We start from the raw sequence: 26,297 nt of genomic DNA on the forward strand, positions 1-26,297 counted from the left end.
TTAGCTATGCAGAGCAGCAGGCCACAGGAACGATCCAGGAGGAAGCAAGTCCTATACTAGAACATTGACTGGAGGCCAGGATCAAAGCACTAGGTGGAGTTAAATAGAGCAGCACCTAACGACTTCCCCACATCACCTGAGGAAGGAAACTCAGAAGCCGCAGTACCACTCTCCTCCACCAACGGAAGCTCATAGAGAGAATCAGCCGAAGTACCACTTGTGACCACAGGAGGGAGCTCTGCCACAGAATTCACAACAGGAAGGCACGCCATTTGGCTTTTTAAATGGAAAATTAGCTCCAATCATTAGCGGACACCATGTCGCGTTTGGAGAGCCCCTGTGTGCTTAAACATTGGAGATCCCCCACAAATGACCCCATTTTGGAAACTAGACCCCCAAAGGAACTAATCTAGATGTGTGGTGAGCACTTTGAACCCTCAAGTGCTTCACAGAAGTTTATAACGCAGAGCCATGAAAATAAAAAAAAATATCTTTTCTCAAAAAGGATTTTTTAGCCCGCAATTTTTTATTTTCCCAAGGGTAACAGGAGAAGTTTGACCCCAAAAGTTGTTGTCCAGTTTCTCCTGAGTATGCTGATACTCCATATGTGGGGGTAAACCACTGTTTAGGCACATGCTGGGGCTTGGAAGTGGAGCAGTGACGTTTTGAAATGCAGACTTTGATGGAATGCTCTGCGGGCGTCACGTTGCGTTTGCAGAGCCCCTGGTGTGCCTAAACAGTAGAAACCCCCCACAAGTGACCCCATTTTGGAAACTAGACCCTGAAAGGAACTTATCTAGATATGTGGTGAGCACTTTCAACCCCCAAGTGCTTTACAGAAGTTTATAACGCAGAGCCGTGAAAATAATAAATACGTTTTCTTTCCTCAAAAATAATTTTTTAGCCCAGAATTTTTTATTTTCCCAAGGGTTACAGGAGAAATTGGACCCCAAAAGTTGTTGCCCAGTTTCTCCAGAGTGGGCTGATACCCCATGTGTGGGGGTAAACCACCGACTGGGCACACGTCGGGGCTCAGAAGGGAAGTAGTGACTTTTGAAATGCAGACTTTGATGGAATGGTCTGCGGGCGTCACGTTGCATTTGCAGAGCCCCTGGTGTGCCTAAACAGTAGAAACCCCCCACAAGTGACCCCATTTTGGAAACTAGACCCCCAAAGGAACTTATCTAGATATGTGGTGAGCACTTTTAACCCCTAAGTGCTTTACAGAAGTTTATAACGCAGAGCCGTGAAAATAATAAATACGTTTTCTTTCCTCAAAAATAATTTTTTAGCCCAGAATTTTTTATTTTCCCAAGGGTTACAGGAGAAATTGGACCCCAAAAGTTGTTGCCCAGTTTCTCCTGAGTACGCTGATACCCCATATGTGGGGGTAAACCACTGTTTGGGCACACGTCGGGGCTCAGAAGGGAAGTAGTGACTTTTGAAATGCAGACTTTGATGGAATGGTCTGCGGACATCACGTTGCGTTTGCAGAGCCCCTGGTGTGCCTAAACAGTAGAAACCCCCCACAAGTGACCCCATTTTGGAAACTAGACCCACCAAGGAACTTATCTAGATATGTGGTGAGCACTTTGAACCCCCAAGTGCTTCACAGACGTTTACAACGCAGAGCTGTGAAAATAAAAAATCATTTTTCTTTCCTCAAAAATGATGTTTTAGCAAGCAATTTTTTATTTTCTCAAGGGTAACAGGAGAAACTGGACCCCAGAAATTGTTGCGCAGTTTGTCCTGAGTATGCTGGTACCCCATATGTGGGGTTAAACCACTGTTTGGGCACACGTCGGGGCTCGGAAGTGAGGGAGCACCATTTGACTTTTTGAATGCAAGATTGGCTGGAATCAATGGTGGCGCCATGTTGCGTTTGGAGACCCCCTGATGTGCCTAAACAGTGGAAACCCCTCAATTCTGACGCCAACACACCCCTAACCCTTATCCCAACTGTAGCCGTAACCCTAATCACAACCCTAACCCCAACACACCCCTAACCACAACCCTAACCCCAACACACCCCTAACCCTAACCACAACCCTAATTCCAACCCAACCCTAACCCTAAGGCTATGTGCCAACGTTGCGGATTCGTGTGAGATATTTCCGCACCATTTTTGAAAAATCCGCGGGTAAAAGGCACTGCGTTTTACCTGCGGATTTACCGCGGATTGCCAGTGTTTTTTGTGCGGATTTCACCTGTGGATTCCTATTGAGGAACAGGTGTTAAACACTGTGGAATCCGCACAAAGAATTGACGTGCTGCGGAAAATACAACGCAGCGTTTCCGCGTGGTATTTTCCGCACCATGGGCACAGTGGATTTGGTTTTCCATATGTTTACATGGTACTGTAAACCTGATGGAACACTGCTGCGGATCCGCAGCCAAATCCGCACCATGTACACATAGCCTAATTGTAAAGGTATGTGCACACGCTGCGGAAAACGCTGCGGATCCGCAGCAGTTTCCCATGAGTTTACAGTTCAATGTAAACCTATGGGAAACGAAAATCGTTGTACACATGCTGCAGAAAAACTGCACGGAAACGCAGCGGTTTACATTCCGCAGCATGCCACTTCTTTCTGCGGATTCCGCAGCGGTTTTACAACTGCTCCAATAGAAAATCGCAGTTGTAAAACCGCAGTGAAATGCGCAGAAAAACCGCGGTAAATCCACAGCGGTTTAGCACTGCGGATTTATCAAATGCTCTGCGGAAAAATCCGCAGAGGACTAGAATACGTGTGCACATCACGAACCCTAACCCTACCCCTAACCCTACCCCTAACCCTACCCCTAACCCTAACTCTACCCCTACCCCTAACCCTACCCCTAACCCTACCCCTAACCCTAACCCTAACCCTAACCCTACCCCTAACCCTACCCCTAACCCTACCCCTAACCTTAACCCTACCCCTAACCCTAACCCTACCCCTAACCCTACCCCTAACCTTAACCCTACCCCTAACCCTAACCCTACCCCTAACCCTACCCCTAACCCTAACCCTAACCCTAGTTCTTACCCCAACCTTAGTGGAAAAAAAAAATTCTTTATTTTTTTATTGTCCCTACCTATGGGGGTGACAAAGGGAGGGGGCTCATTTATTATTTTTTTTATTTTGATCACTGAGATAGGTTATATCTCAGTGATCAAAATTCACTCTGGAACGAATCTGCCGGCCGGCAGATTCGGCGGGCGCACTGCATATGCGCCCGCCATTTTGGAAGATGGCGGCGCCCAGGAAAGAAGACGGACGGACCCCGGGAGGCTCGGTAAGTATAAGGGGGGAAGATCAGGGCACGGGGGGCGTCGGAGCATGGGAGGGTGGATCGGAGCATGGGGGGGTGGATCGAAACATGGGGGGGTGGATTGGAGCACGGGGTGGGGGATCGCTGTGCGGGGGGGTGGATCGGAGCATGGGGGGATCGCTGTGCGGGGGGGATCGGAGTGCGGGGGGGTTTGATTGGAGCACGGGGGGTGTGATTGGAGCACGGGGGAGCGGACAGGAGGACGGGGGAGCGGAGCACAGGACGGAGGGGAGCGGAGCACAGATCGGAGGGCTGGGGGGGCGATCGGTGGGGTGGGGTGGGTGCACATAAGTGTTTCCAGCCATGGCCGATGATATTGCAGCATCGGCCATGGCTGGATTGTAATATTTCACCAGTTTTTTAGGTGAAATATTACAAATCGCTCTGATTGGCAGTTTCACTTTCAACAGCCAATCAGAGCGATCGTAGCCACGGGGGGGGGGGGGGGTGAAGCCACCCCCCCTGGGCTAAACTACCACTCCCCCTGTCCCTGCAGATCGGGTGAAATGGGAGTTAACCCTTTCACCCGATCTGCAGGGACGCGATCATTCTGTGACACAGCATATGCGTCACAGGTCGGACATTCTAACATTATTAATGAGGGGTATGCAAAAATATAATGGATATAAAATGGTTTACTGTTTGTAAAGCATGTCTCATAACCTGTCTTCGGTAAGGACTTAGCAAAAGCCGGCAATTGAATTACCGGCTTTTATGCTACATAGCTCTGTATGAAATATAAATATATATGTGTGTCAATGACAGAGATATATATACATACACATACAGTACAGACCAAAAGTTTGGACACACCTTCTCATTTAAAGATTTTTCTGTATTTTCATGACTATGAAAATTGCACATTCACACTGAAGGCATCAAAACTATGAATTAACACATGTGGAATTATATACTTAACAAAAAAATGTGAAACAATTGAAATTATGTCTTATATTCTAGGTTCTTTAAAGTAGCCACTTTTGCTTTGATGACTGCTTTGCACACTCTTGGCATTCTCTTGATGAGCTTCAAGAGGTAGTCACCGGGAATGGTTTTCACTTCACAGGTGTGCCCTGTCAGGTTTAATAAGTGGGATTTCTAGCCTTACAAATGGGGTTGGGACCATCAGTTGTGTTGTGCAGAAGTCTGGTGGATACACAGCTGATAGTCCTACTGAATAGACTGTTAGAACTTGTATTATGGCAAGAAAAAAGCAGCTAAGTAAAGAAAATCGAGTGGCCATCGTTACTTTAAGAAATGAAGTTCAGACAGTCTGAAATATTGGGAAAACTTTGAAAGTGTCCCCAAGTGCAGTGGCAAAAACCATCAAGCGCTACAAAGAAAATGGCTCACATGAGGACCGCCCCAGGAAAGGAAGACCAAGAGTCACCTCTGCTTCTGAGGATAAGTTTATCCGAGTTACCAGCCTCAGAAATCGCAGGTTAACAACAGCTCAGATTAGAGACCAGGCCAATGCCACACAGAGTTCTAGCAGCAGACACATCTCTACAACAACTGTTAAGAGGAGACTTTATGCAGCAGGCCTTCATGGTAAAATAGCTGCAAAGAAACCACTGCTAAGGACAGGCAACAAGCAGAAGAGACTTGTTTGGGCTAAAGAACACAAGGAATGGACATTAGACCAGTGTAAATCTGTGATTTGGTTTGATGAGTCCAAATTTGAGATCTTTGATTCCAACCACCGTGTCTTTGTGTGACACAGAAAAGGTGAACGGATGGACTCTACATGCCTGGTTCCCACCGTGAAGCATGGAGGAGGAGGTGCGATGGTGTGGGGGTGCTTTGCTGGTGACACTGTTGGGGATTTATTCAAATTTAAAGGCATACTGAACAAGCATGGCTACCACAGCATCTTGCAGCGGCATGCTATTCCATCTGGTTTGCGTTTAGTTGGACCATCATTTATATTTCAACAGGACAATGACCCCAAACACACTGCCAGGCTGTGTAAGGGCTACTTGATCAAGAAGGAAAGTGATGGGGTGCTACGCCAGATGACGTGGCCACCAGTCACCAGACCTGAACCCAATCGAGATGGTTTGGGGTGAGCTGGACCGCAGAGTGAAGGCAAAAGGGCCAACAAGTGCTAAGCATCTCTGGGAACGCCTTCAAGATTGTTGGAAGACCATTCCCGGTGACTACCTCTTGAAGCTCATCAAGAGAATGCCAAGAGTGTGCAAAGCAGTCATCAAAGCAAAAGGTGGCTACTTTAAAGAACCTAGAATATAAGCCATAATTTCAGTTGTTTCACACTTTTCTGTTAAGTATATAATTCCATGTGTTAATTCATAGTTTTGATGCCTTCAGTGTGAATGTACAATTTTCATAGTCATGAAAATACAGTAAAATATTTAAATGAGAAAGTGTGTCCAAACTTTTGGTCTTTACTGTATATATATAGTGTATACAGTGGGTACGGAAAGTATTAATTCCCCTTTACATTTTTCACTCTTTGTTTCAATGCAGCCATTTGGTAAATTAAAAAAAGTTCATTTTTTTCTCATTAATGTACACTCTGCACCCCATCTTGACTGAAAAAGAACAGAAATGTACTAATTTTTGCAAATGTATTAAAAAGAAAAACTGAAATATCACATGGTCATAAGTATTCAGGCTTTCATATGTCTTACACTGAGGAGTCCTATCATTTTAATTAAACACATCTGGCCTCCAATTAATACCGTATATACTCGAGTATAAGCCAACCCGAGTATAAGCCGACCCCCCTAATTTTGCCACAAAAAACTGGGAAAACTTATTGACTCAAGTATAAGCCTAGGGTGGAAATGCAGCATTTACCGGTGAATTTCAAAAATAAAAATAGATCATTATTTCCCCATAGCTGTGCCATATAGAGCTCTGCACCGTTCATATTTCCCCATAGCTGTGCCCCATACAGTGCTCTGCACCGTTCATATTTCCCCATAGCTGTGCCCCATACAGTGCTCTGCACCGTTCATATTTCCCCATAGCTGTGCCCCATATATTGCTCTGCACCATTCATTGTGTCCCATAGCTGTGCCCCATATAGTGCTCTGCACCGTTCACTTTGTCCCATAGCTGTGCCCCATACTGTGCTCTGCACCATTCATTTTGTCCCATAGCTGTGCCCCATACTGTGCTCGGCACCGTTCATTATTGCCCAATATCTGTGCCCCATACAGTGCTCTGCACCGTTCATTTTGTCCCATAGATGCTCCACATAAATCTGTGCCGCCGCTGCTGCTGCAATAAAAAAAAAAAAACACATACTCACCTCTCTTGATTGCAGCTCCCGGCGTCCGGTCCCGGCGTCTCGTCCCAGCGTCTCTGCACTGACTGATCAGGCAGAGGGCGCCGCGCACACTATATGCGTCATCGCGCCCTCTGACCTGAACAGTCAGAGCGCAGACGCCGGGAAGATGGAGGCGCCGGGAAGATGGAGGCGCCGGGAAGATGGAGCGGCACCCGGCGGCTGGAACGCGGACAGGTGAATATTACATACTTACCTGGTCCCAGCGATCCTGACGCTCACTCTGCCTGTCACAGCTGGTCTTCGGTGCCGCAGCTTCTTTCTCTATCAGCGGTCACCGTTACCGCTGATTAGAGAAATGAATACGCGGCTCCACCCCTATGGGAGGTGGAGCCGCCTATTCATTTCTCTAATGAGCGGTCTCACGTGACCGCTGAAGAGGGGAAGAACTGCAGCACCAAAGACCGTGGGACAGGAGGGACAGCGCCAGGATCGCTGGGACTAGGTGAGTATACCTCAGCGCCCTCTCCCCCTCACCCGCCGACCCTGCCACCCACCTTGACTTGAGTATAAGCCGAGAGGGGCACATTCAGCCCAAAAATTTGGGCTGAAAATCTCGGCTTATACTCGAGTATATACGGTATGTAGAACCATCTCAAGGAGGATCACAAGGAATTGGACAGCATGTGACTTAAATATGAGTGTCTGAGCAAAGGGTCTGAATACTTATGACCATGTGATATTTCAGTTTTTCTTTTTTACTACATTTGCAAAAAAATCTACATTTCTGTTTTTTTTCAGTCAAGATGGGGTGCAGAGTGTACATTTATGTGAAAAAATTAACTTTTTTGAATATACCAAATGGCTGCAAATTTAAAGGGGTCTGAATACTTTCCTTACCTACTGTATATACAGTGGGGGAAATAGGTATTTGATATCTTGCTGATTTTGTAACTTTGCCCACTGACAAAGTCATGATCAGTCTATAACTTTAAGGGTAGGTTAATTTTAACATTGAGAAATAGAATAGCAAAAATAAAATCCAGAAAATCACATTGTATAAATTATATAAATTTATTTGCATTTTGCAGTGAGAAAAAATTATTTGATCCCTCTGGCAAACAAAACTTACTACTTGGTGGCAACACCTTGTTGGCAAGCACAGCAGTCACGTTTTTTGTAGTTAATGATTAAGAGGTTTGTGCACATATCAGGAGTAATTTTGGTCCACTCGTCTTTGCAGATTATCTCTAAATCATTAAGATTTTGAAGCTGTCGCTTGGCAACTCGGAGTTTCAACTCTCTCCTTCAGTTTTATATGGGATTAACATCTAGAGCCTGGCTAGGCCACTCCATGACCTTATTGTGCTTCTTTTTGAGCCATTCCTTTGTTGCCTTGGTTGTATGTTTTGGGTCATTGTCTTGCTGGAAGACCCTGCCACGATCCATTTTTAATGTCCTGGCGGAGGGAAGGATGCTGTCACTCAGGATTTTACGTTACATGGCTCCATCCATTCTCCCATTGATGCAGTGAAGTAGTCCTGTGGCCTTAGCAGAGAAACAGCCCCAAAACATAATGCTTCCACCTCCAAGCTTGACAGTGGGGCAGGTGTTCTTTTGGTCAGAGGCAGCATTTCTCTTCTTCCAAAGATGGCGAGCTGAGTTAATGCCAAAGACCTCAATTTTTGTCTCATCTGACCACAGCACCTTCTCCCAATCACTCACAGAATCATCCAGGTGTTTATTGTCAAACTTGATACGGGCATGCATATGTGCCTTCTTGAGCAGGGGAACCTTGTGGGCACTGTAGGATTTTAAACCTTTATAGCATGATGTGTTACCATTGGTTTCTTGGTGACTGTGGTCCAATAAGCCTTGAGATCATTAACAAGTTCCCTCCCATGCAGTTTTAGGCTGTTCTCATCCCTTACTCATGATCAAAGATACCCCATTAGGTGAGATTTTGCATGGTGCCCCAGATCGATGTTGATTGACAGTCACTTTGTATTTCCTGTCTCTTTCTCACTCAGCGTCTTACTTATGGTTTTGTAGCCCATTCCAGTTTTGTGCAGGTCTATGATCTTATCCTTGACATCCTTAGAAAGCTCTTTGGTCTTGCCCATGTTGTAGAGGTTAGAGTCTGATTGATTGATTGATTGAGTCTGTGGAGAGAAGTTTTTTTTTATAAAGGTGACTATGTAAGACAGCTGTCTTTAATGCATATAACGAATTGATTAGGAGCATCTAACTGGTTTGTATGAGCCAGAACTCTTAATGGTGGGTAGGGGATCAAATACTTATTTCTCACTGCAAAATTCAAATAAATTTATACAATTTATACAATGTGATTTTCTAGATTGTATCTATGATATTGTATCTCTGAATGATTAAATTAACCTACCCTTACAATTATAGCCAGTTTAAGTCTTTGTCAGTGGGCAAACTTACAAAATGAACCAGGGATCAAATACTTACTTCCCCACTGTATATATATGACAACTCAAAACATCCAAATGACCCTGATCAAAAGTTTACATACCCCATTTCTTAATACCTTGTGTGGCCCCCTCTAACATCAATGACAGCTTGAAGTTTTTTGTGGTAGTTGTGGATGAGGTTCTTCGTTTTCTCAGATGGTAAGGTTGCCCACTTTTCTAGGCAAAAAGCCTCCAGTTCCTGTAAATTCCTTGGCAGTCTAGCATGAACTGCGCGCTTGAGATCTCCCCAGAGTGACCCAATGATTTTGAGGTCAGGAGACTGGGATGGCCACTCCAGAAAATTTACTTTGTTCTGCTGTAGCAAATGACAGGTCAACTTAGCCTTGTGTTTTGGATCGTTGTCATGTTAGTATGTCCAAGTATGTCCCATGCGCGGATTCCGGGCTGATGATTGCAAATTTGCCTCCAGTATTTGCTGATAACGTGCTGCATTCATCTTTCCTTCAACTTTGACCAAGTTTCTTGTGCCTCTGTAGCTCACACATCCCAAAACATCAGCGATCCACCTCTGTGCTTTACAGTAGGAATGGTGTTCCTTTCATCATAGGCCTTATTGACCTCTCTCCAAATGTAACGTTTATGGTTGTGACCAGAATGTTCAATTTTGGTCTCATCACTCCAAATTACCTTGTTACAGACATTTTGAGGCTTGTCTCGGTGATGTTTTGTGTATTGTAGGTGAGATACTTTGTGGCATTGCCCATTAATAGCTTTCGTCTGGCGACTTGACCATGCAGCCCATTTTTCTTCAAGTGCCTCCTTATTATACATCTTGAAACAGCCACACTGCTAGCTTTCAGAGAGTCCAGTATTTCAGCTGATGTTATTTGTGGGTTTTTCTTTGCAACTCAAACAATTTTCCTGGCAGTTGTGGATTACATTTTTGTTGGTTTACCTGCCTGTAATTTTATTTTTACAGATCCCCTTATTTTCCATTTTTTCATCACAGTTTGAATGCTGCTGACAGGCATTGTCAGTTCCTCGGATATCTTTTTGTATCCCTTTCCTATTTTATACAGTTCAATTACCTTTTCCCGTAGATCCACTGACAATTCTTTTACTTTTCCCATGATTGAGAATCAGAAATATCAGTGGCTGAATGAAAGATGCAATAGTCTGTCTGGATCCCATAAACTCTCTCAGCTTTTATGCATGCACACTCATTATAAGCAAACAGGTCACATGTGAGGATGTTACCCTTAGTAGCCATTCAAAACCAATTTCTGTCAAGTTATGTGCATGTTATCAGGCAAAAATCATCAGGGTATGTGAACGTTTGATCAGGGTCATTTGGATGTTTTGGGTTGTCATTATGATTTAAAAAGAGAAAAGAGTAGTTTGAGAATAAATGGCTTCACCCAACCACTAACCGTGAGTGGAGAAAAAGTTTTGGTGTTATCATTCATATTCTCTAAAAAAAAAGGCCAAGAAAGCGAAAATTCTGCCATGGTTTGCAATCTTTTGAGCACAACTGTATGCATATACATATACATACAGTATACTCCGTTACGGTCACTGTCAAACTCTACAATAAAAAATGGAAGCTGCCACCACCAAACCAATTGGACATTATGAGATTCCTCAATTCCACAATATCTTCGCCCCTGGAGATCTGTGGCAGAAGATATTAATGTCATATTTGCTATCACTATTTTGTCTTTCCATAGATAGGAAACATGGCATGGATATTGTCATCTATCTGACTGATATTAATTTGGAGGTTTTGCCACAATCACTCCAGTGATGTAAGACAATGTTATTTTCATCATTTCGTCACTCATAAAATCAAAAATATGTTTCTCATATCTGTCATATCTTTGCCATTCATAAAGCATGTATATTTGCAAAAAAAATTTGCACTATTAAACTCAGGACATTGGTCATGCATGGAGCATGAGTTATTTTGTCTGACCTAAAAGCAAGCACAGTGTTCTGGTAATTGTCCCTCTAATTCTAAGTTGCAGTTCTTGAGGAGCCAGCCAGGGCGAGTAACCTATGGTTTCACAGCAGTAACTTTTCCGTTGTGTGGCTTTTTCACCCAGGCCTTCAAGCTGTAAAACTGCTTGACCATACTTTGCCTTGCATGAGCAAAAAGAATTAAGGCACTTTTTGGAATCAACAATATGCCCTCTGCTTTTGGGGGAAAAGGTCATGTCAAACGAGCAATATCCAGAGAATGTGTAAGAGGAGACAGATAACCACCGCTTGTCTTGTAGCTTCCAGTTTTGGAGGCCTTACCACCAGTCTCAAATGTGGTGGTTTAACACTGCCACTGAAAATGATCTGTGAAATTCATGTATTATTACTACCAATAGTTGTTGCTCCAGGTATCTATAGTTCAGTCGACTTTTTAGCTCAAAATTAAGTCCAATGAGTGCTCTCCTGCACATGAAAACAGAGCGGGCACTCCTTTCTGTAAGAAATAATGGTATCCTCTAGTGAGGCTGAGCACACGCCATAATTTCTGAAAAAGTCAGCAGAATCCACAAGGTGTTAAGGCAGCGAGCGACTGCACCACTACCAACTTGTCAAGATGCGAGTTTACTTGGCGATCCAATGGCTGCTAGTGAACATTGATTTACTCAACACACAATCGATGATAGATATTTTGATGGAGAACAAAGCGGAGGAGCTGTACTTGAAGTATAACATACAGTAGAGAAAGATTACAATGATTATGGTGGTAGTGATGACACCAAACTAAATGAAACTATGATACCTAAGGGTGTGGCTTGGCTGGCAAAAAGACAAGCGCAGCTAGAAATGGAAGGAGAACAACTTAAAACTTGCTCTGATTGCTGGCCAGCTTGAATTTGCCAAATTTGCAGGTGATGTTGCTTTTTGTGCTGATGGAGAGCTTGTAGTCCATAAGATCTGGGAAGTCCATGGCTTATTTTCCTCTTATGGAGCCTGCAGAGTGCCAAAGAATCGTCTGGCAGCAACGTGCAAAATAAACTCACACACAAAAGAAGCCGGTACGTATGAGTCACTACCACTGCTTCCAGACCTTTCAGGGACTGTACAGCCTCTTCCACCTAAAGCATTACTTTCTCCAGAGCTGACACCCCAAAATTCTGATCTCACCGCAGAAAATGTTTTGGACGCATGCACTGCATAACACTGATGCCAGCAATCTCCTCCTCTGATGACTAAACTCCTCACCAGCCCTATCTTGTTCCCAGGTATTTTACAACACAGAATCATCATTATCTTCATTGTCATCAATGACCCAACTGACAGGTGACTTTGTGTGTGAAGGGGCCAGCACTCTTTGTCTCACAATTTGTCCTGGATCAGAGTGCTATTACCATGGACAGTGTCCATACTACCTCAGCTCATATAGCATGCACCACAGATTGGTATTAGAATCGTGTTGTCCATCTCTTCTGGCACAATGTTTTCTAAAAGCAAAGCCCGACTGTTCATAATTCTAAAAATATCAACTGGAAGAAGTTTTTCTGGTATAGTATGTTCCTTAGACCCCAGGGTGCTTGAGTTAAGAGACTTTGGGGCAGAAGAGAAACAGGTGTTAATGATGGATTGGAAATTTCACTACACTGTGTGCAGAATTATTAGTCAAGTTGTATTTTAGAGGATTATTTTTATTATTGATCAACAACTATGTTCTCAATCAACCCAAAAGACTCAAAAATATCAAAGCTTAATATTTTTGGAAGTTGGAGTGTTTTTTTTTTAGATTTGGCTATCTTAGAAGGCTACCTGTTTGTGCAGGTAACTATTACTGTGCAGAACTATTAGGAAACTTAATAAAAACCAAATATATTCCCATCTTACTTGTTTATTTTCACCAGGTAAACCAATATAATTGCACAAAATTTAGAAATAAACATTTCTGACATACAAAACCCCCCAAAATTAGTGAACAATTTATGATGACACTCAACAGCCTTCCATCCATAGATTCTGTCAGTTGCTTGATCTGTTTACGATCAACATTGCGTGCAGCAGCCACCACAGCCTCCCACACACTGCTCCGAGAGTTGTACTGTTTTCCCTCCCTGTAGATCTCACATTTTATGAGGGGTTCTCTATAAGGTTCAGATCAGGTGAACAAAGGGGCCATGAAATTATTTTTTCTTCTTTGATACCTTTACTGGCCAGCCACGCTGTGGAGTAGTAAGAGGCATGTGATGGAGCATTGTCTTGCATGAAAATCATGTTTTTCTTGAACGATACCGACTTCTTCCTGAACCACTGCTTGAAGAAGTTGTCTTCCAGAAACTGGCAGTAGGTCTGGGAGTTGAGTTTCACTCCATCCTCAACCCGAAAAGGTCCCATAAGTTCATCTTTGATGATACCAGCCCATACCAGTACCCCACCTCCACCTTGCTAGCATCGGAGTCGGAGTGGAGCTCTCTGCCCTTTACTGATCCAGCCTCTGGCCCATCCATCTGGCCCATCAAGAGTCACTCTCATTTCATCAGTCCATAAAACCTTTGAAAAGTCAGTCTTAAGATATTTCTTGGCCCAGTCTTGACGTTTTATCTTACGTTTCTTGTTCAAAGGTGGTCGTTTTTCAGCCTTCCTTACCTTGGCCATGTCCCTGAGTATCACACACCTTGTGCTTTTTGTTACTCCAGTAACATTGCAACTCTGAAATATGGCAAAACCGGTGGCAAATGGCATCTTGGCAGCTTCACGCTTGATTTTACTCAATTCATGGGCAGTTATTTTGCGCCTTTTTTGCCCAACACACTTCTTGCGACCCTGTTGGCTATTTGCCATGAAACGCTTGATTGTTTGGTGATCATGCTTCAAAAGTTTGGCAATTTCAAGACTGCTGCATCCCTCTGCAAGACATCTCACAATTTTGGACTTTTCAGAGCCCGTCAAATCTCTCTTCTGACCCATTTTGCCAAAGGAAAGGAAGTTGCCTAATAATTAAGCACACCTTATATAGGGTTTTGATGTCATTAGACCACACCACCTCCTTATTACAGAGATGCACATCACCTGATTTACATAATTGGTAGTTGGCTCTCAAGCCTGAACAGCTTAGAGTAGGACAACATGTATAAAAAGTATCATGTGCTCAAAATACAACTTGCCTAATAATTCTGCACACAGTGTATGTACATTAACTGTTATAGTGGTGGAGATGGACTTAGCAGAAGACTGACGCGATGTGATGGTGTTGCTGTCACAAGAAACATCATCCTGCTGTGATTAAGATGTTGGATGGGAAATATACTCCAGTATGCACTACACTTCCTCCTCACTAATGTGATTGCCAGAGTTTGCAAAGGAGGCCAAATGTGACTTGCACTTGAGCTGGACATTAAATTCATGTAGTTACCCATGTGTGCATGTGTCCACTAGCTGGGCCTCAGTTCTTCTCAACCCTTATCCACATGTAGGTCACTTGACAAACGTAAGGTTTTAATATTAGAGGTTAGGACCGTCCCGAATAGGGTCACTGTGATGTGGTGGGATGGATTTTACATTTTTTGATCAAAATTATGTTAACTAAGTACCCTATTTTATTTTCATACACTATTGCTGCTTATTTATTTACTGAAGGATTTGCTATTCATGTTTTTATCTTGGGTTTTTTTATGTTGAAAACTAGTAGTTCTAATAGCATTAATGCAAAATATTCATTTGAGTATCTACATACCGTATTTTCTAATTAGCACGTAACAGGAACATTACAAACTGTTGCTTATTTTCTTTCCTTTTTGTTATACATTACCTTTTATTTTTTCACATGAGTTTCTGATGTCACATATGTTTTAAAATGTGAGTGACTATTATATCCCTAATTCATATATGTCTTTGCTGTTTTCCATTGCTTTAGATACCAATATTTAAAGATACAGAAGATATATTTGTTGCCTTGTACAAATTTGTACCACAAGAAAATCAAGACTTAGCAATGAGGTAACTGGTTTCTACTAAAATATTAGTTCAAAACAGCTCTAGAACTTTTATTGGTAAAAAGTGTTTAAAGGGAATCTGAGAGCAGCATGATGTAGGTGCTGAGATGTTTGTTCCAGCAATGTTTTACTTGCAGGACTTCATCTTGTTACTTTGGTCCCCCTGAAGAAATGGCAGTTCCCTGAATGCTGAACCCTGTATAACCTTGCCCAAACCACTGATTGGCAGCTGATTAAAAGCTGCTAAATAGTGGTAGGAGAGAGGTTGCACACAGCAATTGACTAGGAGACACTTAGTTCTCTAGTGATAATCTCCAGCTGACAAAACATTGATTTTATTGAAACAGCAACACACATCCCAGTAAGGCCGGCGTCAAACTGGCATTTAAAACAGCCGAGTGCAATGCGATAAAAAATCGCATTGCACTCGGACCAATGTTAACATATGGGGCCGCTCCCAGCAGCCGACTTTTTTTCGGCCGTTTTTCTCGGTCCGAGACAATCGCAGCATGCTGCGATTGTCTCGGACCGAGGAAAACTCTCGGCTCACTCGCACCCATATATGCACTCGGATATGTGCGCTATAAGCGGACCCCAGCAATGGAGGAGATGGAGAAATTAATTTCTCCGCCTCCTCCGCAGCTGTGCTCCGATCCTCCCTGTGCGAGAGAATCGGAGCACAGATGCATGACACTCGGCTCCTGCTCTGCTGCGAGCAGGAGCCGAGGGTAATTAGCATATCGCATCCGATGCTATCGCATCGGATGCAATACGCTAGTGTGACGCCGGCCTAAGAGATACATTGTGGAGTCAGGGTCTCGACTTCTAGATCATGCTGATATCAGATTACATAGCAAAAACCCGTTGACAGATTCTCTTTAAAAGCTTCATGCATTGTCCTTTAATTGAAATAATGACAGACTCCTTTAGTCAATCTTTATTAAACCATACTCACATCATCGCTCATTCCAGTGAAGCAATTGTCCCCTGTAAGAGAATTAAAATAATGGACAATAATATCCCTCACATGTTCGCCAAGAAGATAATAATCCATTTCTCCCGCAATGGGTCTAGCTCTGCTACATCTAGATGGCAGGCTACATTATTGCATGATGTGACTATGCAGCCTGCTATTCAGGAGAGACACTGATCTGAGCATTCTTGCTCAGCTCAGTGTCTCGCGGTGAACTCCTATGACGTCACTGCAAGCATGAAAATGGCCCTGGAAGTTCACAGCCAATGAGCTCACTTCACCTAACTAACGTCAGCTCGAGCACCGTGGGGAAATTTCTACACTCAGCTCAGTGTCTCTGCTGGATGGCAGGCTGCATAGTCTAGTCCTATAGATGCCCCTTTTCTGGGGCAGCTGAGAGCTGATGCTTTTATCCAGGGGTGGCCAATATCCATGGCCCCTTTCCAGGCTATTATCAGCCCGCACCAGTCTACTTCATTTTTTTAATCCCCCATTTTAATAACCAGTAAAGGCCAAGTATACAGCTGTGAGCTGATATTAATAACCTGGGAAGCTCCATGGGTATTACTCCCTTCCCAGGCTATAAACATTTGCCCCCAGCTGTTGGTTTTCTATCTGCTAGATTGGAAAATTACTCAGGAGCACACCCCATTTTTTCAGAAAAATAATCATTTATTAATTAAATACATGTATAGTAAGCTGCACAAACAGTACTAAGTATATAAGTCACTGACATGACTGACATCTTTATTTCTCTCTATTCTATGTGTAAATACTGTATGCAATCTATGTATTCTATTCTGTCTTATCATGCAGTGATATTGCTGAACAGCTGCTTAATTGCTGACTTTACATCTCTCTATCTATCTATCTATCTATCTATCTATCTATATACAATGGGGAAATACTGTAAGTATTTGATCCCTTGCTGATTTTACAAGTTTGCCCACTGACAAAGACATGAAGAGTCTATAATTTTAAAGGTAGGTTAAATTTAACATTGAGAGATAGAATATAAAAAATAAAATCCAGAAAATCGCATTGTATAAATTATATCAATTTATTTGCATTTTGCAGTGAGAAATAAGTGTTTGATCCCTCTAGCAAACAAGACGTAATACTTGATGGCAAAGTGGTCCATTCCTCTTTCCAGCTCATCTCTAAATCATTAAGATTTTGAGGCTGTTGCTTGGCAACTCGGAGTTTCAACTTGCTCGATAAGTTTTCTATGGGATTAAGGTCTGGAAACTGGCTAGGCCACTCCATGACCTTAATGTGCTACTTTTTGAGCCACTCCTTTATTGCCTTGGCTGTATGTTTCGGGTCATTGTCCTGCTGGAAGACCCAGCCACGACCCATTTTTAATCTCTTGGCGGAGGGGAGGAGGCTGTCACTCAGTATTTTGCGGTACATGGTACCATCCAGTCTCCCATTGAAGCAGTGAAGTAGTCCTGTGCCCTTAGCAGAGATACACCCTCAAAACATAATGTTTCCACCTCAATGCTTGATAGTGGGGATGGTGTTCTTTTGGTCATAGGCAGCATTTCTCTTCCTCCAAACATGGGGAGTTGAGTTAATTCCAAATACCTCAATTTTTGTCTCATATGACAATAGCACCTTCTCTCAATCACTCACAGAATCATCTAGGTTTTCATTGGCAAACTTCAGATGGGCCTGCATATGTGCCTTCTTGAGCAGTGGGACTTTGCTGGCACTGTAGGATTTAAATTGTTTACGGCGTAATGTGTTATCAATGGTTTTCTTGGTTCTTGGTGACTGTGTTCACAGCTGCCTTGAGATAATTAACAAGTTCCCCCATGTAGTTTTAGGCCTCTTTCACACTTCCGTCTTTTACCTCCCATCATAATCCGTCGAGTTTTGAAAAAAACAGGATCCTGCAAATTTTTCTGCAGGATCCTGTTTTTTCCCATAAACGTGTATTAGCGATGGATTGTGACGGATGGCCATGCATTTCATCCGTCGTGCACTGGATCCATCAGAAAATAACTGTCCGTCGGGCGGAGAAAATGTTCATAGGAACGTTTTTTCTGCACGTTGGAAAATCGGTCAGCGACGGGTCCTGCGCTGCCTGTCGGCGGCTATAATGGAAGCCTATGGGCGCAGGACCGTCAAACACAGGAATCCAGCGACATATGCCGTTTTTTCATTGTGAGCATGCCTGGAAGGATTTTCTAGTCTGGGAACAAAATAAAAAATTCTCTCTCTCTCTCCTATTTTCACAACATCCGTCAATACACTGCATTACGACGCACCCAGACCGACAGGAGTGTGAAAGAGGCCTTAGGCTGATCTCTCACCTTCCTCATGATCAAGGATACCCCATGAGGTCAGATATTGCATGGTGCCCCAGATCGATGTCGATTGACAGACATTTTTTATGTCTTCCATTTTCTTACTATTGCACCAACAGTTGTCTCCTTCTCACCCAGAGTCTTACGTATGGTTTTGTTGCCCATTCCAGCTTTGGGCAGGTCTATGATCGTGACCCTGACATTCTTAGAAAGCTCTTTGGTCTTGCCCATGTTGTAGAGGTTAGAGTCTGACTGATTAATTGAGTCTGTAGACAGAGTCTTTTATAAAAGTGATTATGTAAGACAGCTGTCTTTAATTCAGGTAACGAGTTGATTAGGAACTGTGGCATAGTGACTGGTCATGTGATTAATGGGCGATATGTATCGCAGAGGTGGGTGGCCCTCTGATGGAAGCCTGGGCATGTTTTACTCAGCAGATCTACTTCTGATGGATTTATTTTACATTGGGAAGGCTTCCAGGTGATTGGAGAGATGGGTGGGTCCAGTCACCTACAAACCCACCCAAAAGGGATGTGTCGGAATACCCAAGATAAAGCCTGTATGTGATTCTGTGTTTGAGGACCTGTGGTGATGTCACAATCACCTGACTATCCATGTGATAGGTACCTGGGTGTGGCTACACCTATGTAATGGAGGTGTGTTTGGCACATGGGAGCAAGTGCTGGCTAGTCTGAGCCAGTGCAAGGAGGCCTGTGAGATGTCTCCAGAGTGGGCGGTCTGATAATCGTGAGTGATACTGACCGGTGTCAGTGAGAGACGTCTGTGGGATACCTCTGAGGATAAGAAGGATCCAAGAACCTGTGTGGCCGGCACCAACAGGTAACGGAAAGGGATCCGTGTTAGACTGACCAGGGTCAGAGAGAGAAAGAGAGACTGTTTACTCTGTGGGATACCTCTAAGGATAAGAGGGATCCGGGAACCTGTGTGATGGATGCCAACAGGTATCGGACTGTAATGTGTATTATGCTGACCGGGGGACTGTGGTTCCACTGTAAAGCCAAATGTGTACAGACGGTGTTCAGGCTGTTGCATACTACAAAGTTCCTGAGGTTGCAGTTTATACTGATGTCAAAATAAACCAAATAGACTGTTTTTGTAAGAAAATCGTGCCTGTGTGCATTTATCCTGTTGCCAAGCGAGTGTCCCCCAAGACACGCAGGAAGCGTTATCTTACAGAACGTCTAACTGGTCTGTAGGAGCCAGAACTCTTAATGCTTGGTAGGGGATAAAATACTTATTTCTCACTGCAAAATGCACATAAATTTATATAATTTATACAATGTGATTTTCTGGATTTTATTTTTGATATTCTGTCTCTCAATGTTAAAATTAACCTACCCTTAAAATGATAGACTGCTCATGTCTTTGTAAGTGGGCACACTTGAAAAATCAGCAAGTGATCAAATACTTATTTCCCCACTGAATATGTATTGAAGAATATTTCCTTTGAAAACTATATGTAAATGATATAGAGAATTGCTCCATGTAAAAGTTCATGTTAAAATCGCATGGCATTTGGATGTAAATTGGATGTTGGGTGTGAAAAATCGGATTGTACTCACATGAAAACTACATGACACTTGCATGACACTAGTCCTACTTTTGAGGACAGAAATCAAATATTTTCTTTCACGGTGATGAGTATAAAGCCTAAGGCTGGAGTCACACTAGCGATTTTAAAATCGGTCCGATTTTGTTCCTGCAAAGTCAGAAGAAGTGTCATGTGTTTTTCATGCAAGTACAATCTGATTTTTCACACCTTGCATCCGATTTTCAACCGAATGCAGTGTGATGGCTATCCAACTGCAATGCGATTTTAACATGAGCTTGAACATATATATATATACATGTATACAGTGGTTACGGAAAGTATTCAGACCCCCTTAAATTTTTCACTCTTTGTTTCATTGCAGCAATTTGGTAAATTCAGAAAAGTTATTTTTTTCTCATTAATGTACCCTCTGACTGAAAAAAACAGAAATGTAGTAATTTTTGCAAATTTATGTAGAAAGAAAAACTGAAATATCACATGGTCATAAGTATTCAGACCCTTTGCTCAGTATTAAGTAGAAGCACACTTTTGAGCTAGTACAGCCATGAGTCTTCTTGGGAATGATGCAACAAGTTTTTCACACCTGTATTTGGGGATCTTCTACCATTCTTCCTTGCAGATCCTCTCCAGTTTCATCAGGTTGGATGGTGAATGTTGGTGGACAGCCATTTTCAGGATGTAGGTCAGGGCTCTGGCTGGGCCACTCAAGAATGGTCACAGAGCTGTTCTGAAGTCAGTCCTTTGTTATTTTAGCTGTATGCTTAGGGTCATTTGTCTTGTTGAAAAGTGAGGTCCAGAGCACTCTGAAAGAGGTTTTCATCCAAGATATCTCTGTACTTGGCTGCATTCATGTTTCCTTCAATGACAACCAGTCGTCCTGCCCCTGTAGCTGAAAAACACCCCACAGCATGATGCTGCCACCACCATGTTTCACTGTTGGGATTGTGTTGGGTAGGTGATGAGCAGTGCCTGGTTTTCTCCACATATACCGCTTAGAATTAACACCAAAAAGGTCTATCCTTGTCTCATCAGACCATAGAATCTTATTTCTCATTGTCTGGGAGTCCTTTGTGTTTTTTAGCAAACTCTATATTGGGCTTTCACATGTCTTGCACTGAGGAGAGGCTTCCGTTGGACCACTCTGCCATAAAGGCTTGACTGGTGGAGGGCTGCAGTGACAGTTGACTTTGTGGAATTTTCTCCAATCTCCCTACTGCATGTCTGGAGTTCAACCACAGTGATCTTGGGGTTCTTCTTTATCTATTTCACCAAGGCTCTTCTCCCACGATTGCTCAATTTGGCTGGATGGCCAGGTCTAGGAAGACTTCTGGTGGTCTGAAACTTCTTCCATTTAAGGATTATGAAGGCCACTGTGCTCTTAGGAACCATGAGTACAGCAGAAATTCTGTTGTAACCTTTGCCACATCTGTGTCTTGCCACAATTCTGTCTTTGAGCTCCTTGACCAGTTCCTTTGTCCTCATGATTCTCAATTGGTCTGACATGCACTGTGAGCTGTGAGGTCTTATATAGACAGGCGTTTGACTTTCCAAGTCAAGTCCTATCAGTTTAACTAACCCCTTCCTGACCTGTGACACAGCGTATGCGTCATGAAAGTCGGTACCAATCTGACCTGTGATGCATATGCTGTGTCACAGAATGATTGCGCTCCTGCAGGCCGGATGAAAGGGTTAACTCCAATTTCACCCGACCTACAGGAACAGGGGGAGTGGTACTTCAGCCCAGGGGGGTGGCTTTGCCCCTCCGTGGCTACGATCGCTCTGATTGGCTCTTGAAAGTGAAACAGCCAATCAAAGCAATTTGTAATATTTCACCAATGAAACTTGGTGAAATATTACAATTCAGCCATGGCCGATGCTGCAATGTCATCGGCCACGGCTGGAGACACCGATCTGACCCTGCCACCAACTGATAGCAGCGATCTGCCACCGCCGTCAGTCTTTCCTACCCCTCTGTTATGTCCTCCACGCCATTCTCTCCCCTCCGCCCCCCGTCCTGTCCAGCGCCCCCCGCTGTCCGATCCCACCCCCGTACCTCCGGAGTCCCATAGTCCCTCCACGTGTTCATTCGGCTTGTAGCATGGGCGCCGCCATCTTCCAAAATGGCGTGCATATACGCAGTGTCGGCAGATTCGTTCATTCATTTTGATCTCTGTGACTAGGGTTAGGGTTAGAACTAGGGTTAGGGCTGCAATTAGGGTTAGGGTTAGAATTAGGGTTAGGGTTGGAATTAGGGTATGTGCACACAGTGCAGATTTGGCTGCGGATCCACAGCAGATTGGCCGCTGCAGATTCGCAGCAGTTTTCCATGCATTGTACAGTGCCATGTAAACCTATGGAAAACCAAATCGGCTGTGCCCATGGTGCGGAAAATACAGCGCGGAAACACTGAGTTGTATTTTCCACAGCATGTCAATTCTTTTGCGGATTCTGCAGCGTTTTACACCTGCTCCTCAATAGGAATCCGCAGGTGTAAAACCGCAGGAAATCCACAGGTAAAATGTAGTGTGTTTTACCTGCGGATTTTTAAAAAACGGTGCAGAAAAATCTTCACACAAATCAGCAACGTGGGCACATAGCCTTAGGGTTAGGGTTGGAATTAGAGATAGGGTTGGGATTAGAGTTGGGGTTGGAATTAGGGATAAGATTAGGGTTAATAATAATAATAATAATCTTTATTTTTATATAGCGCTAACATATTCCGCAGCGCTTTACATTTTGCACACATTATCATCACTGTCCCCGATAGGGCTCACAATCTAAATTCCCTATCAGTATGTCTTTGGAATGTGGGAGGAAACCGGAGTGCCCGGAGGAAACCCACGCAAACACGGAGAGAACATACAAACTCTTTGCAGATGTTGTCCTTGGTGGGGTTTGAACCCAGGACTCCAGCGCTGCAAGGCTGCAGTGCTATCCACTGAGCCACCGTGCCGCCCTAGGATTAGGGGTGTGTTGGGGTTAGGCTTCTGGTTAGGGTTGTGGCTAGGGTTAGGCTTGTGGTTAGGGTTATGGTTAGGGTTGGGATTAGGGTTTGGGGTGTGTTGGGGTTAGGGTTATGCTTAGGATTGGGATTAGGGTTAGGGGTGTGTTGGGGTTAGTGTTGTGATTAGGGTTATGGTTAGGGTTGGGATTAGGCTTAGGGGTGTGTTGGGGTTAGTGTTGGAGTTAGAATTGAGGGGTTTCCACTGTTTAGGCACATCAGGGGGTCCCAAATGCGACATGGTGCCTCCACTGATTCCAGCCAATCTTGCGGAACACAGCAAAATACTTCCGGGACATAGTGCGCCGGCGCATGCGCACTAATGGTTTTCGGCTTTGCCCGCAGTTGGGAAAAGCATACTGCGGGCAAAGCGAATCAACGACAAGTTAATTTCGTGGCCAGCGGGAAAAAAAAGGGGTTAATAAAAGACCCCAAAACACCGCCCATATGACCCAAAAAAAGGACCCGCCAAAGTCAGGTAACAGGTTCCCTTTAAGGTCAAAATAGGCTGGGTCATGAAGGGGTTTACCACAGCTGGACTTCAATGAAGGAGTAGAACCAGCTCAAGGAGGATCACAAGGAATTGGACAGCATGTGACTTAAATATGAGTGTCTGAGCAAAGGGTCTGAATACTTATCATCATGTGATATTTCAGTTTTTCTTTTTATTAAATTTGCAAACATTTCTACATTTCTGTTTTTCTTAGTCAAGATGGGGTACACAGGGTACATTAATGTGATAAAAATTGACTTTTTTGAATTTACCAAATAGCTGCAATGAAACAAAAGTGAAAGATGTAAAGGGGTCTGTATACTTTCCTAACCCACTGTATATATATATATATATATATATATATATATATACACACATTACAGACCAAAAGTTTGTCACTGACATCTATATATCTACCTATTCTATGAGTATTTACTTATGTAATTCATCTGTTCTATCCTGTGGGCTCCTGTTGTGAATTTACACTACACGGCTGCTGAATTGACGGCTTATATTTTATCTATCTATCTATCTATCTAATGATCTATTATATATATATCTATATATATATATATATATATAGATATATATATACATATATAGATGCAGTACAGACCGAAAGTTTGGACAGACCTTCTCATTTAAAGATTTCTCTGTATTTTCATGACTATGAAAATTGTACATTCACACTGAAGGCATCAAAACTATGAATTAACACATGTGGAATTATATACTTAACAAAAAAGGGTAAAACAACTGAAATTATGTCTTATATTCTAGTTTCTTCAAAGTAGCCACCTTTTGCTTTGATGACTGCTTTGCACACTCTTGGCATTCTCTTGATGAGCTTTAAGAGGTAGTCACTGGGAATGGTCTTCCAACAATCTTGAAGGAGTTCCCAGAGATGCTTAGCACTTGATAGCCCTTTTGCCTTCACTATGCAGTCCAGCTCACCCCAAACATCTCGATTGGGTTCAGGTCTAGTGACTGTGGAGGCCAGGTCATCTGGCGTAGCACCCCATCACTCTCCTTCTTGGTCAAATAGCCCTTACACAGCCTGGAGGTGTGTTTGAGGTCCTTATCCTGTTGAAAAATAAATGATGGTCCAACTAAACGCAAACAGAATGGAATAGCATGCCGCTGCAAGATGCTGTGGTAGCCATGCTGGTTCAGCATGCCTTCAATTTTGAATAAATCCCCAACAGTGTCACCAGCAAAGCACCCCACACCATCACACCTCCTCCTCCATGCTTCACGGTGGGAACCAAGCATGTAGAGCCCATCCCAGTCCAAAAAATTGGGAAAACTTTGAAAGTGTCCCCAAGTGCCGTGGCAAAAACCATCAAGAACTACAAAGAAACTGGTTCACATGAGGACCGCCCCAGGAAAGGAAGACCAAGAGACACCTCTGCTTCTTAGGATAAGTTTATCCGAGTCACCAGCCTCAGAAATCGCAGGTTAACAGCATTAGAGACCAGGTCAATGTCACACAGAGTTCTAGCAGCATAAACAGCTCTACAACAACTGTTAAGAGGAGACTTTGTGCAGCAGGCCTTCATGGTAAAATAGCTGCTAGTAAACTACTGCTAAGGACAGGCAACAAGCAGAAGAGACTTGTTTGGGCTAAAGAACACAAGGAATGGACATTAGACCAGTGGAAATTTGTGCTTTGGTCTGATGAGTCCAAATTTGAGATCCTTTGTTCCAACCACCGTGTCTTTGGGCGACGCAGAATAGGTGAACTCATGCACTCTACATGCCTGGTTCCCACCGTGAAGCATGGAGGAGGAGGTGTGATGGTGTGGGGGTGCTTTGCTGGTGACACTGTTTGGGATTTATTAAAAATTGAAGGCATACTGAACCAGCATGGCTACCACAGCATCTTGCAGCAGCATGCTATTCTATCCGGTTTGCGTTTAGTTTGACCATCATTTATTTTTCAACAGGACAATGACCACAATCACACCTCCAGGCTGTGTAAGGGCTTTTTGACCAAGAAGGAGAGTGATGGGGTGCTACGCCAGATAACCTGGCCTCCACAGTCACCAGACCTGAACCCAATAGAGATGTTTGGGGTTAGCTGGACCAAAAGTATGGTTTAATTAAGATTTGTTAAAGAGTCTGTGTTATTCTATCATTTAAAGGACTTTATTCTGGGTGTCTGTGCTTTTATACAATATGACTATGGGGTTAGTAATTGGAGCAGTTTATTGACGCCTCTCCATTTCTAACCTCCGGGCTTGATGTCACCTGACAATACAAAGGTGACATCAAAACCCCCCAAATATCACCCCACTTGCCACTGCTACAGAGCAAGTGGGAAGAGCGAGGCTAAGTGCCAGAATTGGCACATCTTAGAGATGTGCCTTTTCTGGGACAGCTGAGAGCTGATGTTTTTAGCCTGGGGGGCAGTATCCATGGCCCCTTCCTAAGCTATAAATATCAGCCCACAGCTGTCTGCATAGCCTTTGCTGGTTATTACATATATGGGGACCATATGTAATTTTTTTGGGGGGTCCCCCATTTTAGTAGCCAGTAAAGGCTAATTATATAGCTGTGAGCTGGTATTAATAGCCTGAGATGCTGGATGGGTATTACCCCCTTCCCAGGCTATAAACACCTGCCCCCAGCTGTCGGCTTTCCCTCTGCTGGTTAAGAAAATTACACTGGAGCACACACCATTTTTTTCAGAAAAATAGTCTTTTATTAATTAAATTCATGTACAGTAAGCTGCTCACAGACTGTCCTAATTGTATATGTCATTGACATCTATATATCCATATGTTATATGTGTATTTACTGCATGTAATCTATCTCTTCTATCCGGTCAGCTCCTGCAGTGATTTTGAATTGCCAATTTTTCTTCTATCTATATAATATATATTCATATATACAGCTCTGGCAAAAATTAAGAGACCACCACATCAAAACCCTGTCATGAACAATGCAATATCCAGACCTGAACCCCATTGGAAACCTCTA

The 26,297-nt window shown here is 43.4% G+C and overlaps 1 protein-coding gene across 1 annotated transcript in view; it reads left to right on the top strand.

Annotated features, from left to right (window-relative positions):
* The window catches only part of STAC (SH3 and cysteine rich domain), a 550,486-nt gene that overhangs the window by 426,915 nt on the left and 97,274 nt on the right, over positions 1-26,297 (top strand). The window contains exon 8 of the mRNA XM_069730312.1: positions 14,885-14,967. Within this exon, the coding sequence (XP_069586413.1) occupies positions 14,885-14,967 (83 nt within the window). The remainder of the gene's footprint in view (positions 1-14,884; positions 14,968-26,297) is intronic.

The sequence above is a fragment of the Ranitomeya imitator genome, chromosome 6 (genome assembly GCF_032444005.1).
Source record: "Ranitomeya imitator isolate aRanImi1 chromosome 6, aRanImi1.pri, whole genome shotgun sequence".
Lineage (NCBI taxonomy): Eukaryota > Metazoa > Chordata > Amphibia > Anura > Dendrobatidae > Ranitomeya > Ranitomeya imitator.